The 14,910-nt window shown below is 36.9% G+C and overlaps 1 protein-coding gene and 2 long non-coding RNA genes across 3 annotated transcripts; 2 read left to right on the top strand and 1 right to left on the bottom strand.

The window, feature by feature from the left end:
- Positions 1-2,667: 2,667 nt before the first annotated feature.
- On the top strand, positions 2,668-7,866 carry LOC147565333 (cell wall integrity/stress response component). Its single transcript, XM_086651817.1, has 5 exons — positions 2,668-3,002; positions 4,644-4,762; positions 6,465-6,522; positions 6,665-6,742; positions 7,494-7,866. Exons 1-5 carry the CDS (start codon positions 2,807-2,809, stop codon positions 7,685-7,687), a joined length of 645 nt encoding a protein of 214 aa, XP_086507943.1. The 5' UTR covers positions 2,668-2,806; the 3' UTR covers positions 7,688-7,866.
- Positions 7,867-10,142: 2,276 nt separating this feature from the next.
- On the bottom strand, positions 10,143-11,305 carry LOC147565332 (uncharacterized). The gene is made up of 3 exons (XR_015237154.1): positions 10,973-11,305; positions 10,589-10,881; positions 10,143-10,468 (listed from the first exon to the last, which is right to left on the bottom strand). It is a non-coding gene; the product is annotated as an uncharacterized LOC147565332 (long non-coding RNA).
- Positions 11,306-11,688: 383 nt separating this feature from the next.
- Positions 11,689-14,604, top strand: LOC147565331 (uncharacterized). The gene is made up of 4 exons (XR_015230169.1): positions 11,689-11,866; positions 11,965-12,466; positions 12,569-13,069; positions 13,301-14,604. It is a non-coding gene; the product is annotated as an uncharacterized LOC147565331 (long non-coding RNA).
- The last annotated feature ends 306 nt before the right edge of the window (positions 14,605-14,910 follow it).

Below are 14,910 nucleotides of genomic sequence, written 5' to 3'. Positions count from 1 at the left end.
GACAGTTGGTTCTCAACCAGGGAGAGAAATAAACCGAAAAAAACACACATACCAATGTGTCCCTTTGACACAAAGAACTCAATTAGTTCAAACTAAAGAGACTAATTTTACAAAAGCTTTTTGTCACCGCAACGATATCTTGTGTTCCCAAAACATCGACCTTATATAACCCCTCTTGAGTGGTTTTCTATGATTATTTTTTTACATAAAATCCAAGAGTCATTACAAGTATGACGAGAGATTAATATCTCTTGAAGAAATAATACAAAGACATCTTGAATCTCTTGAAAAACTTATGAAAGCTCACGCGAAGCTACCACAAGGGGTCTTAGAACCCATTCATAAAATTCTAAATTACATGAGACAGATATCGGGAATAACTGCTTCTACCAATAATTCAAAGTAAGATCTAGTGAGTTTAAGAGCGAGTGCTCAACAAATGCACTATTTTTTTTTTTTTTTTTTGTTGAAAGTAAATACATAAACTTAAGCGTCTGTTACAATATCCAAAATAAAACAAACATAAAGGTACACAAATTACAACAACATAAAACCGATATGAGGAATTGCACAAAAAAGCTTCGTTTGGTGGTGCTTCCTTCATTCTGAAGCTTATAAGCCCTCCAACTCTTCAAGAGAATGCTATGACAATTGATCTTGAGAGACCTTTCGATTAATTGAAAAACGAAGGTAGTACCTGTTCTTCTGGTTGGTTGAATGATGAAACTCTTACCTAACTTCCTGTGACATAGAAGATGGAATAAACAAGCACCTACAGTTTCAAGAAGAAACATCGGTGATTGCAAGATGGAATCAAAAATTGATTCCGAAGTATCCCGCCAGTATTCTCCAAGTACAGAGACCATATCCGCTTGAGTTCTACCGAGTAGAATCAGGTCAGACACCTGGTAAATGGGATCGCCGTCATAGCCCGAGTGTAAATACCCTGCTAATCCGACAAACGATCGCAAATGAATTGCGACAAAGGGTGTAAGTGCAAATGTTACAGAACTTAGATAGAAAGTTAAATCCGTTTGATAACCAGCTTCAAAGGTAATCAACAAAAAGTGATTTGGAAGGAAAACAACAGAAACTGCACGACAGAGTTGGAGAATTATATTCGACATATAGTGTCGTCCGGGGTCGAATGGAAAGTTGAGGTGTATTCTATATGTTATTCGGCTGGTCCAGGGGCCAAAGTGGCCAGTTACTGTTGGATTAATGGGAAACACTATATAACTAGGAGAAGATATAAGATCGAAGTAGACAAAAATGTTCAACATGATAAGAAGACTGACAGAGTCGAAATCATGATATACAATAGTGGTACATGACCTTAGAGGTCTGGCAAGATTGAAGAGAAAAATTAAAATTTGGGTTTGTTTATTTATTGACTTGAGATGGAGAAGATAAAAACTCATTTGATGAGCAATCAGTTCGATCCCTGGAAGACAACACCTAATAACCAATTCTCAGGGTTCAAATGGGTTAAATCGGTCATTAAAACAGACATGCAATGGGTGGAAAGAGTTCTGGCCTCTAGGATTGAAACAAAGATTAAGAGTAGGTAGAGAGAGATGGAGACTACTGGATGATAAGAGAATACTAAGCTACTATAAAGGGGGGTTGAAAGATTAAATTAACCTAAGAAAAAGACCTATTAACAAAGGAAATACAGACCACAACTATACATATATGAAATTTACTAAAGCCTAGAAGAGACAAACACAACAGTAATAGAAAAGAGAGGGATTAGAGATCTTCCCTGTTTTCCATGCCATGTTGATTTCCCTTCTCAGGGCTCAACAAATGCACTAAGACTCTCAACAAAAAAAAAACCACAAATGCACATATAAATGGTAAACTTGATAGGACTATTCTCTCATCCAAAAAAAATCTTGATAGGACTATCACTGTGGCAGTGGGCATGCCCCGATAGAGTTAACGAGTTGCAGACAAATTAAGGTTAATCCATTTTGACCCCCTAAAGAAGACGAACTCACCAAATAATCCACCAAAGGTAATCAAATGACAAAATCCAATATACCATTATTTTCACTAGTCAACTTTGACAGTTGAATATTTCTTTCATTTTTTACACTTTGACTTATAATTAATACCTTCCACGTCCTTATATCTTACATTGTCAGAAAATGGTGGCAAGAAATGGTTGGCTGACCACCTACCATCCCCGTACGAAAAATTAAACTTTTGATATTTTCTCCTTCCTTCTCTACCACCACAACCACCGTTGTTCGACTACCATCACCAACAAACTCCACCACCATCTCTTTTTCGAAAAACTCTAGATTGAGGACGAACTCCAATCTAGAGATCTTTAAAGAGAAGATGGTGGTGGTGGAGGTTGTCGGTGTTTGTGGCGGCGGGGGACTACAATGATGGTGGTGAAGGGATGAGAAGGTAAGAAAAAATAACTTTTTTTTTCTTTTCGTGATGGGCACCAGCATGTGGCTAGATGTCGGCTCTCTATCGGCGACTATTTCCCGAATGTGCAAGAGATAAGAAACAAGAAAGACATTAATTTAGCATTGAATGGTAAGAAAGGGAGAAATCAAACTTTAAAATTGAGTAACAAATAAATGAAAAGTGAATAATACATAGAAGTTGATCACATTTAAAGGTCCATTTTGATAGGTTGGTCACTTCAGGGGGGTAAAATAGAATTATCCGAACAAATTATGATGCAGTCAGCAGTCGGGGTAACGGGGGAGAAGTAGCGTAACAATACTAGTGCCACTAATAATCACTTCTCTTCTTCTTCTTCTTCTCCAATTTTCGTCTTGAAATGGCGTCTGCGAACTGTGCCTTTCCTCTGAACCTCGCAAACCTTACAAAACCCTCGATTCCTAGGGTTTTTCCTTCCCCTGCATCATCACCCTCTACTAGAAATATTCTCAAAACTTCTTCTTCTTCTCTATTGTCTCCCCCAGTTTTATCTTCTCGGTTTGAGGTGTTCCGTTCAATGAGATTCCCCATCAGAGGTACTTCTTCTCTTCCTTTGCTGTGAATTTCTGATTTTGTGGGTTCACATGTAAACCTAGAGTTTCCAGTCCATGCTAAAGGGTTTCACACTGATTTAGCTAGGGTTTTTCTTTACAGTTGCAAAAATACTCCTTCAACTACTTCCTTAGACAATCAAATTTTTGTTAAATCCAACTATTTATGCCTTCTCTGGAAATTACTCACTATTCACTAACCTGTCTATTTTTTTCAAATGGAATGATAACATATTGAAGAGTAATTTTAGTGAACAAGAAAAACCACAATGTCCACCACCCTTTGGTGGAGTGGTTGGACACTCCCTCTTAAGTCCATGAGGTCGTGGGATCGAGTCTCGGTGGAAGTAGACTCTTGGAGTCCACTCTCAAAAAAAAAAAAAACACACTGACTTTGGGCAGAAATCATATGTGGTTTGCCGTGATTCGCGCGCTTTAGTGGATCAGAATCATTGGTTCAAGCCACATAGAATTTTTGCCCAGAGTCTGCCTGGTTTTTCTTGTTCCTGAAGCTCGAATTACGGCAAGCCACATAAAATTTCTGCCTGGAGTGTGTTTTTTATTCCCTAGCATTGCTCCAGTATAAGAGCCCAGTGGTAAGGAAGCATGAAAATTAAATAGTATAATACGATTTACTTGATAGAAATTATCGTCTCCCGTGATTTTAATAGTAATCCCAAAGAGGAGAAAATTTTCAAAATATTTGGGATGAACTGTTGATAAATGGTTGCCTTGATTGACACGATGATAACTTTATCAGTCAGTTTGTTATTAGTTTAATGAAAGGGATAATTATTCCTTTCTAATCATGCAACCAACATATAGCAAAGCAGGTATCTGCTATAGCAATCTTTTCATGGTCTCGGATTTTTGAATACTATCCACTGACCTGTCAATAGAGATGTTCCTGAAAATTGTGGTAGTCCCACATTGCTTGGGAGAGCGCCCGGAGCCAAGGCGTACGCACGCTTACTAAGTGTCGAGGGCTTTAGAGTCAATGTTTTAGAAAAACTTTCAAGGCGTACGCCTTGAGTCGAGACGTTTACCTTATGCCTCGAGGTATTCGTATTTTAACTCAGAGAATTGAACGTGTGCATCTGAAGTCACTGTTTATTTTTGAGTTGTTGGGCAACACAAAAATATTAGTGTTTTTGTTTATCAACCACTTAGGACTTTATATCATTGTAGTAAGGTAGAAAAGCTATGTTATGTTTTTACATAATTGGTTTCTTTTCCTTAGAAAAAAATAGTTTACGCCTTTGACGCATTGAAGCGTACGCCTCGAGGCGCCCCTTTGCCTTGTGAGAGCAAACCGCCTTGAGGGATAAAAACGTATTTTAAAAGCCTTGTCAAAAACAAAACCCCGTACCCACAGACTCAGTTTTGGGTGTAAAAAATGGGGAGTCGGGGATAATATCGGTAACTGCTATGGTTCGGGAGTTATAATAAACTTCTATAAAAGCAAGAAAACATATGGATGGACTATGGAGGTTGTTTGATGCATCCCCTGCTTCTTGTTATGGTCTGTATTTTGCTAACTATCTTCCTCAATTTAGTTACTTGATCATCTTTACTTTTTATTTACTACTATTGGTCCCTGAATCATTCTTTCTCTTATGTTTCCAGCTGCACCCAATTTTCCGGAGTCTGAAACCACGTTAGGTGAAGATGCTTTTTCTAAGTTCAAGCATTTGCTTCTTCCTGTCACAGACAAAAATCCGTATCTTTCCGAAGGAACAAGACAGGTGCATCACTTTTTCGCCCCTTGACTTAATTATTTTCCAGCACAAGTTACGGGCTTAATGCTGATTCACACTTACTCGTAGTTGTCGAACTTGAAAAGCTTATACGACTCGTGATTGATGAACACCTTAGCTGATCGTATAACAACTCAATGAAGTCCGCGTTTTTCAGCACAAGTTAGTGCTGATCCATAATGTAATAAACTAATAATGGAGCACATAGAATTATTCATTTGATGACTCATTAGCATTCATTTGCTATTTTAATGTACAATAGCTAGTCAAATATCTATTTTTTGTATCAACTTAACTAAGTCCACATTTAGACCTGCTGACCTTTTAAAGCACTTGAAATTTGTCATTTGATCCCCTCACCTGGCACAATGGCAACTCAAGGGCTGAGAGTAATAAATAAGAATTTTCCAGAAACATTAGTTTACTCAGTTCCATGTTTGGACTATCTATTGGGGCTTATATTCTTCCTTGCATTTGCATCTTTCTTACTGGACAAGCAAAAACTGTTCTGAATTTTAGTAATGTTTATATATATTTATGTATATGGTTATATGTTCTAAGAAATCAAATGACAAAAGAAGCCGGCGGGCAAGTTCATAAGAAACTTAGTTAGAGCCAAAGAATGCTCTCGTTGTTGATGTAAACACGATAATAGAATCTCGAATGAAGGTTTACAATCAAGAAAATAAATAGACACTCATCTCACGTGATTAATCTTTCTGGGGGTAATCCTAAAACATGCTAATAAAGTTGCTACCGAGATGTCGATGAAGATTGCAAGTTGGAAATCTTTTTCGTCACAAGATAACCGGAAAATTAATAACTTATGACTTCTTAAATTTTTCCTAACAACAAACCTCTGCAGTAAGCGAGTATAAGATCTTCTAGTGAGTGGGCCCTTAAGCCCTTAAAGGGTATCTATCACATTGGCCGCCATCAGGGCCGTGTGGTGAGGGGTGCGGGCCGTGCGCCCGCACAGGGCCCCCCACCACACGGGGCCCCCATTTTTATCTTCCAAGGTGGCAGGCCTCAATTAAGTATAAAATAAATCAGAACACAATCACTAAGTTGTTTTAGCGCTACTGGTGCGTTCTGTTAGCTCACGTACAGGAGGTCCCGAGTTCCAAACCAACTATTGGCAATTTGCCTTTTTTTTAGAGCCATGATACTTATACCTTGCTACCTAATTGGGCCATATTAAATTTTATAGTTTGATTTTACTACCTTAAATTTTCATTTCTATAATATTAGCAATCAAATAACAATTTGCATTTGTTTGTTTAGAGCATAATACTTACTCCTTGCTAGCTAATTGGCCCATATTAAATTTTAGTACCTTAAATTTCTATTTCTATAATATTTGCACATCAAATAACAATTAAAGACGGCAAATCACAACCCCCCCCCCCCCCCCCCCCCCCCTTCACTCTAGCGCATATCTCTCTCCAAAACTTGTTTTTTTTGGATGTCGGCTATCTCTCAAATTCATTCCAAGTTAAAATCATAATTTTGGAGAGTCACGCATTGAGAAGATGATAGTTCAATCTCTCTAACTAACATTTGACTAGTTCAAAAAAAGAATTTGGTCATTCAAAAGGGCCCCCGTTTGAAATTGGCACTGAGCCCCTAAATTCTCAAACACGGCCCTGGCCGCCATGCTAGTCAAGTCTTACTAATCTTCTATTGACAGGCTGCGGCATCCGCTTCTGCTTTAGCGAAAAAATATGGAGCGGACATCACAGTTTTGGGTATGCTCTCTCATTGCCGACCTTTTATTGTGACAACCTTGGTAACCCAAGATGCAGATATTGCTTTTGTTTTGGTTACAAATTCATTTCATATTTATTGCTGAATTTGAAAAAGGATATAGAAACCTGATGTTTCTTGCAGTTATTGATGAGAACCTGAAAGAATCTTCTCCTGAGCATGACACGCAATTGTCTAGCATTCGGTGGCATCTTTCTCAAGGTTAGTGTGCTTCTGCAATTTTGTCTCTAAGTCGATAATTACTCCCATGATTAATTTTAGATTCTTAGGCTAGCTACAAACATGTGATGCAAAGGGCGGAACCAAATAGAGAGTGGCCCTGGCTCCAGCCAGGGTGGAGCTTCTAATTTTTTAGGGTTAATTCAATTTTACCATATTGTGACCTACTCACTACATCAACCCCCATAACCAGCTTCCAAAATGACTCCTAATCAAATTCATTCAGTTAACTTGGACTTCTGATTTCAAAAATTCTCATCTAGCATGCGTTATTTTGTATTTTTGGTTACTTTCGAAATCTTGTATTTGAGTTGAGTTAGAAAGTTCAGATTTATGTCAAAGTAATGATGAAAAAAATATCAAATTCACTAAAAAAAGACGTACTTTGCATATAGATATGTTGCAAGTAGAAATTTATCCCACCCCGACTTGAAATCCTGGCTCCGCCCTTTATGCCCTTTATGTGATGTCATCTCACCTTGTTTGTTCTCTCTATTTCGACAAGTGAGAGGTTGGTTGAGTGGATCCACCTCGAATTGTTAGCCTTGTGTCCAAGTTTTGGGTCATACTACTTAAATCCATATTTACTGAAATGTGGGTCTCATGGACTTATTTAAGCTTAATGCAAAACACCTATGGAATAAGAAATGGTCGAGACAAATGTGTCACCGTTAAATTTAAAACTGTGAATTACTTTTTAGCAGGATCTGCTGATCTCCTTCTTGTAATATAGGTGGTTACCACGAATTCCAGTTGATAGAGCAGCTTGGGAATGGGAAGAAGCCAAGTGCTATCATAGGTGAGGTAGCAGATGACCTGAATTCCGATTTAGTAGTGATAAGCATGGAAGCCATACACTCAAAGCATGTGGATGCAAATTTGTTGGCTGAGTTTCTTCCATGTCCTCTCCTGCTCTTACCACTTTAAACTTCAGTTCTCCTCCTTCATCTATTATTGATAATGGTGTTTTCCCATCTTAAATCCAGGGACTCGAGCTAGTTACCCACTTTGTACATAAATGTGTTTTTTCTCTTTCAGTTAAACTTGTAAGAGCTAAATGGTTGTATTAAGATGGATAAGTTCTTTCGTAGTTCTTGTTCGATCAATTTTACCCCAGCTTTCGTTAAATACGCCTTATGATTACTACAACAATGTTAAGTTAATTATAACAACGCGAAAGAAGGTGAGCTAAAATTCCAGCTAGTTTGTGAAATAACTTGGTATCTAAATCATTTTCTGTCATGACAAATGCACCTATAACACCAATAATACCAATGGTGCCGAAGAAGATTCCCATCCTTTTTCTTTTTTTCCCACTGTTGCTTGCTGGTTATACTAGTAGTGGCATCTATCTAAATAGAATAGCTCGAGCATGCACCTAACACCAACACCGGTGCCAATGTACATGATTTCCTTTTTCTTTTTTCCTCTCCCATTTTCGCTATACCTATTAAAACATATACTACTTTGAATCCTCTCATAATACATTTTTTATGTGCGCTAGTCATAAATTTAATATATTGAACTCTGCATGTTTTAACAGGTTTCGAAGACAACCTGAATGCACACATTATAATAAGTTGAACTGAGGGAACTCAGTAGGTCAGGTGCGTTGTTTATGCACGCAAATAATGATCAAATAACAACTATATGTAATCTAAAGATAACAATGCAATAAAACTTAGTATCTAGAAAGATATTATGTCTTGACATTTTCACCTAGTATTTTATTGTCCTAATACTGATGCCGGTGAACAAGATCTTTTTTGTACTCTCTGGTTTTACTACATATAATTAACTATTAACCACATACATATACTACTTGCCGAACTCAGTAGCTTATGCACACTTTTTTTTTTTGTTAAGAGAGCTTATGCACACTTATTCATAACAAATACAATGACTAATTAGTCAAAATAACCTATTGTCAACAAAAAAAAATAGAATAACTTGAGAGAATAAGAAAACCTGGTCAGCCTTTGGCACCGTAAAAAACCAAATTTCTTTCTTAGAAGAGGTAATTTCTAGAAAGGTCAAAATAATATTGAAAATGAGTAAAAAAACACAAAACATTTGGAAATTATTATTCAGGTCAAAAAATATGCAAATACTAAAATACCCCTTTTTGTCATTTTGTGTAACTAAATTCTTTTATTTTTCTTTAAATATTAAATCGATATAACTTTTGTTTGAGATGTCGGATTTCTATAAAAATTCTATATTTAGAAATGATTTTTCACTAGCTTTCTAACAAGATCCACTTTCAATACTTTTTTTTCAAAAAAAAACCAGAAAAAAACGGTGTTTTTTCCTTTACGTTTGCAACAATCTGTTATGCAAACGTGTTTGCAAAAATCTGTTATGCAAACGTGTTTGCAAAAATCTGTTATGCAAACGTGTTTGCACCAATCTGTTATGCAAACGTGTTTGCAAAAATCTGTTATGCAAACGTGTTTGCACCAATCTGTTATGCAAACGTGTTTGCAACAATCTGATCTGCAAACACGTGTTTGCATAATGTAAACTGCAAACTGCGTTTGCAAAATATAGATTGCAAAAGAAATTGCCAAAAAAAAAATAAACACCACAAAAGTCTTGAGAAAATCAAAACACCAATAAGCCCTCATGATGTACATTGCAAAAGAAATCCCCAAATTGATCCTCATGAAGTACTCTTTGGCATTTGAAAACAAATGAGCATTATAGAGCCATCCAAGAATACCCCATTTAGCAGATACAGCTGCTGTGAATTTTTCTTCTAATTCTGTTGTTCCTATGACCAAACATTAGCAGTGGATTTGACTTTAACGCAATCTCTTCTAGTAAAGGTTGGATCTTCTCAGCACCTTTATGCTTCGAACAGAAGCCCTCACGCTTCCAAGAAGTTTCATCTCCATAATCACAACACCCACCAAGGGAATAGGTCGCAGTCTTTGTGGTTTCCATACTGGAAACATGGTACACATTATAAGTCGAGTCATGTTTACAAGTTTTGCATCGATATGCAATGTCATTTTGTCTCCAAACAACCCCACATACACCACGTCGACCAACACTAACCTCAACTAATTTTTTTAAGGATACTGATGGTTCATTCTCAAACATCAACCAAGCATCCACAAAGTACTTTCACGAAAATGATCTTTTAAGTTTGGACTGCTCGAATCTTCTACAACCTCTGCTTGGTGCTCCACTAAAGACTCGATTATATCCTCTTAAGAAGGTCAAATGGCTAAAAAAATCTCCTAGCTAACCTCTATTTTCTTGCACAAAGTCAACTAAAACAAGCTGGAGACTATCAAGTTGCTCCTCCCGAACTCCACATCGAGTCAACCTCTGACATTCTGAAAAGTAAACATCAATAGTTTTCCTTTCAAGTAAATACTACCCAAAAATCCTATAAAATTTACTCATTGAACATCAATATCTACTCATACTAAGCAATGATTTATAATGAATTTCAGATTTTCATGTGAACAGGAGAAAATTATTTCAAAATTGCTGAAGTAAAACCACATAGTGTTGATCGAATTTGTTGCTTGATGAAGTAGACTCTTGCCCTCCATCATCTTTAGAATGAGAACTAATAACTTGATGTGAAACATTCGGGACAAAATCAGCTACTACTAGTCTAATACATCTAACATGTCCATTAACAACTGCAAAATGAAGAGCAGTCCGACCACTAAGATAGTCCGCTCGAGTAACCTGAAAGCCCATTTGAGAGTAATGAAATATAAATTCACAGGCACTCAAATAGCATACAAGTAAGTGTCTTAGGAAAGGAAAAAAATACAATACTAAGAAACAAAATAGAAAGAAACTCACATTACTTCTGGAAAGCGAAGGTGTTTGAACAACTTTTCAGTCCCATATCTGCAGGCATGTTGTCCAAAACAGAAGAAATAAGAAAAAGAAAACAAAACCCACTTAGTAATTTCTTCAAACACTTTGAAAGCAATGGTCTTACCCACAAAAGATAACACCCATTTCTCAAATTTTGATTACCCAAATGTATCAGTTTCAAATCAAACTAATTAGGGAAGGATCAAAGTTCCCTAACCTGACCACAACAGTTTCTTGAGTTCACATGCACCATTTTCCAACAGCAAATCCACAACCTAATCAATAATGAACTAATTTAGAGAGAGGAAAGAGAGATCTGAAACAAAGAAAAACAATGGTAATGAAATATAAGAAGTAATAAAATACTTCTTTATGGTCTCTGGCAGGTGCAAAATGAAGACGAGGATTGAGACCTCCAAAAGTTGAGTACTACCAGGATTGAACTCTAAAAGCATCTTTTCTTCAACTAAATCACCATCTCTTGTTGTTGATACTAAATCAAACATTTAATAACTCCTGATTTATTGTCGCTAACTCTTAGCTCGTCTTTCCAAGTTCGAAACCTTGAAAGCACATAAAATGTCACTTTACTTACTAGGAGGCTGCAGATTTAATTGTGGTGGTGGAAGAGATGGTTGTGGTGGAGAGCGGCGAGGTGGTTATGGAGGAGGCGGTGAGTCCATCAGATAAGGAGAATCGAGAAGAAGATGAAGAAGGAAAAACCCTTAAAATTTGTTTTCTGAGAGTGAGTTTTTTGTTCATCAAAAAAAAAGTATGAGTTTTAGTGGGTAAGGTTATTTTGGGAATGAAAAGAAAAGAAAATGACCTTATTGATAATTATCAATATTATTTCAGGCTTTACTTATTATTATACATAATATTTAGGTATCTTCTACCTAATAGAAAAATATATAGGCTTTTTTTGGTTATTTTGATATTTTTTTGAACCTAATAGAAAAATGAGAAGTAGGTGATTACCCAGTTGGTCCTCATTATGGGTTTAGGGCTACAACTTCAGGGCTTAAATCCATTATACCGTTGTAATTTCAAAAAAAAGAAAAGATTATACTGTGGTAAGCTACGCTGACGTGAGGAATACGCGTTTGGTATGGCGCACGAAATGGGGCATCAAGCAGCAGAAAAACCATCTTCTAGGGTTTCAGACAAGAAGATATGCGATCGATTTTGCTTGACGTGGGTGTCATTCTAGGGTTTCAGACCCTCGCGATCTTCAATGTCATCATCTAGGGCTACTACATAGTAAGTATCCATCGACATCAATCAGTTTATCTGCGTTTACTTCATCTTCTCCTCTTCTTTATTTTTTGTCCGATGAAATTTCGGTTCACGTTTTTTAGGGTTTGATTGTACGAATACTTCTACTCCTACTCCTACCTTCAATTTCTGAACCAATAAGAGGATCATGTAGGTAATAAAACTTTTGATCCAGATTATCAGACAGGTACGATTCTTGAAACGTTCTTTATGCCTTTATTGTTCTTTATTTGTATATTCATGTAAATTTTGGATGTTCATACGTAAATCATGGTTTGTTCATATATGCCTTTGTTGTTCTTGAGGATGACGAAGTTTTTCTAAGTTTTCACGTCCTCTTGTCTTCATCATGTTCTTGTTGCATTTTCCCAATTTGAATCTCTGACCTTCTTCATGGATATATGCCTTTGTTGTCATCTCAATTAGTGTGCCCTAATAGGAAAGATCCCGAATCTATAATTTTTCTGAAACTCACAATGAAAGGCATTGATTAATAATATATAGAAGTCTATGACATTGAAATTGTTCTTGCTTGTCTATACTCGAGATGGGATTATGTAATTCAGTTCCCTGACATAATTGAGTGTTTGAAAGGAAACAAAAACACAAGATGGAACCAATCGAGTAGGGTAGTGCTCCTGTCATATTCCTTGCATGCTGGTACATCATAATTTGGTCAAGTACTAGAGTCTGAGAAGGAAGTGATGGGAATACTCACAATCTTGAGTTGGTTATATAAATAAGTAAATAACCCCAAAAGAGCAAAAGTCAGTAGATGCTTTGCAGCTCTAATTATAACCTGAAAGCAATATCTCAAAACTGACCCCGAGCCGGCGATACATTCATTTTTTTTTTTTTGAAGAATATGATGTTTTTCAGCTCGAAGTAGAACCCAACCCCGAGCCGGCGATACATACATATGCTTGCTAGCATGAACAAAGTATTCGAAGTTTGCATTTTGCAGCTGTTACTCTTATCAATCTGATATAGAAAATTATAATGTTTTTCAGCTCTAAGTAGAACCCAACCACAAGATTGAACCAAGTTGGCCATATATACATACATATGCTTGCTAGTATGAATACATAATAAAGTGGGAAAAACAAGAAAATGAACACGAGATGGAACAAATCGAGAAGGATACTGGACCTTTCATATTCCCTTACACGGTACATCATAATTTCTCAAGTACTAGACTGTAACGATCTTGAAAGGGAAGTGATAGGTCTGGGTCTATTGCGACCTCTAGTTGGTAATACACGACTGAGCCCAAGTCGGCAATATTTACATACATATGCTTGCTACTATGAATATTAATAAAGTGGGAAAAGCAAGAAAAGAAAACACGAGATGGAACAAATCGAGAAGGATACTAGTTCTTTCATATTCCCTTACACGGTACATCATAATTTTCTCAAGTACCAGACTGTAATGGTCTTGAAAGGGAAGTGATAGGTCTGGGTCTATTGCGACCTCTAGTTGGTAATACACGACTGAGCCCAAGTCGGCAATATTTACATACATATGCTTGCTACTATGAATATTAATAAAGTGGGAAAAGCAAGAAAAGAAAACACGAGATGGAACAAATCGAGAAGGATACTAGTCCTTTCATATTCCCTTACACGGTACATTATAATTTTCTCAAGTACCAGACTGTAATGGTCTTGAAAGGGAAGTGATAGGACCGGATCTATTTCGATCTCCAGTGGGTAATGCACGGCTAGAAAGTTGGGGATATATACATACATATGCTTGCTAGTATGAATACATAATAAAGTGGGAAAAGTAAAAGAAAAAACGAGATGGAACAAATCGAGAAGGATACTAGTCCTTTCATATTCCCTTACACGGTACATTATAATTTTCTCAAGTACCAGACTGTAATGGTCTTGAAAGGGAAGTGATAGGACCGGATCTATTTGGATCTCCAGTGGGTAATGCACGGCTAGAAAGTTGGGGATATATACATACATATGCTTGCTAGTATGAATACATAATATAGTGGGAAAAACAAGAAAAGAAAACACGAGATGGAACAAATCGAGAAGGATACTGGTGCTTTCATATTCCCTTTCGCGGTACATCATAATTTTCTCAAGTACCCGACTGTAATGGTCTTGAAAGGGAAGTGATAGGATTGGATCTATTGCAATCTCTAGTTGGTAATACACGACTGAACCTAAGTCGGGAATATTTACATCCATATGCTTGCTACTATGAATACATAATAAAGTGGGAAAAGCCAGAAAAGAAAACATGAGATGGAACAAATCGAGAAGGATACTGGTCCTTTCATATTCCCTTACGCGGTACATCATAATTTTCTCAAGTACCAGACTGTAATGGTCTTGAAAGGGAAGTGATAGGACTGGATCTATTTCGATCTCCAGTGGGTAATGCACGGCTAGAAAGTTGGGGTATATACATACATATGCTTGCTACTATGAATACATAATAAAGTGGGAAAAGCAAGAAAAGAAAACACGAGAAGGAACAAATCGAGAAGGATACTGGTCCTTTCATATTCCCTTACACGGTACATCATTATTTTCTCAAGTACCAGACTGTAACGGTCTTGAAAGGGAAGTGATAGGACTGGATCTATTGTGATCTCAAGTTGGTAATACACGACTAGGCCCAAGTCGGCGATATATGCATACATAGGCTTGCTAGTATTAATTATTAATACATAATAAAGTGGGAAAAGTAAGAAAAGAAAACACGAGAAGGAACAAATCGAGAAGGATACTGGTCCTTTCATATTCCCTTACACGGTACATCATAATTTTCTCAAGTACCAGACTGTAACGGTCTTGAAAGGGAAGTGATACGACAGGATCTATTGTGATCTCAAGTTGGTAATACACGACTAGGCCCAAGTCGGCGATATATACATATGAGGTCATGACTACATAATAGAGTGTGTTAATAAAAAAAAGACAAAAGATGGAACTAATCGAGAAAGATAGTGGTACTGCCTTATTTCCTCTCATGGTGGTACATCATAATTTGCTCAAGTACCATAC

Source organism: Eschscholzia californica, unplaced genomic scaffold (assembly GCF_041429995.1).
Source record: "Eschscholzia californica isolate CP2 unplaced genomic scaffold, dmEscCali1.0.p SCAF_1, whole genome shotgun sequence".
In the NCBI taxonomy this organism is placed as follows: Eukaryota; Viridiplantae; Streptophyta; class Magnoliopsida; order Ranunculales; family Papaveraceae; genus Eschscholzia; species Eschscholzia californica.
This window is presented reverse-complemented; position numbering and strand designations above follow the sequence as displayed.

Coding starts and splice junctions, on each gene's coding strand:
- LOC147565333 (XM_086651817.1), top strand. CDS start 2,807: ATGGCGTCTGCGAACTGTGCCTTTCCTCTGAACCTCGCAAACCTTACA. Junction 4,763..6,464: donor TTTCCGAAGGAACAAGACAG/GTGCATCACTTT, acceptor TTCTATTGACAG/GCTGCGGCATCCGCTTCTGC. Junction 6,523..6,664: donor AGCGGACATCACAGTTTTGG/GTATGCTCTCTC, acceptor TGTTTCTTGCAG/TTATTGATGAGAACCTGAAA.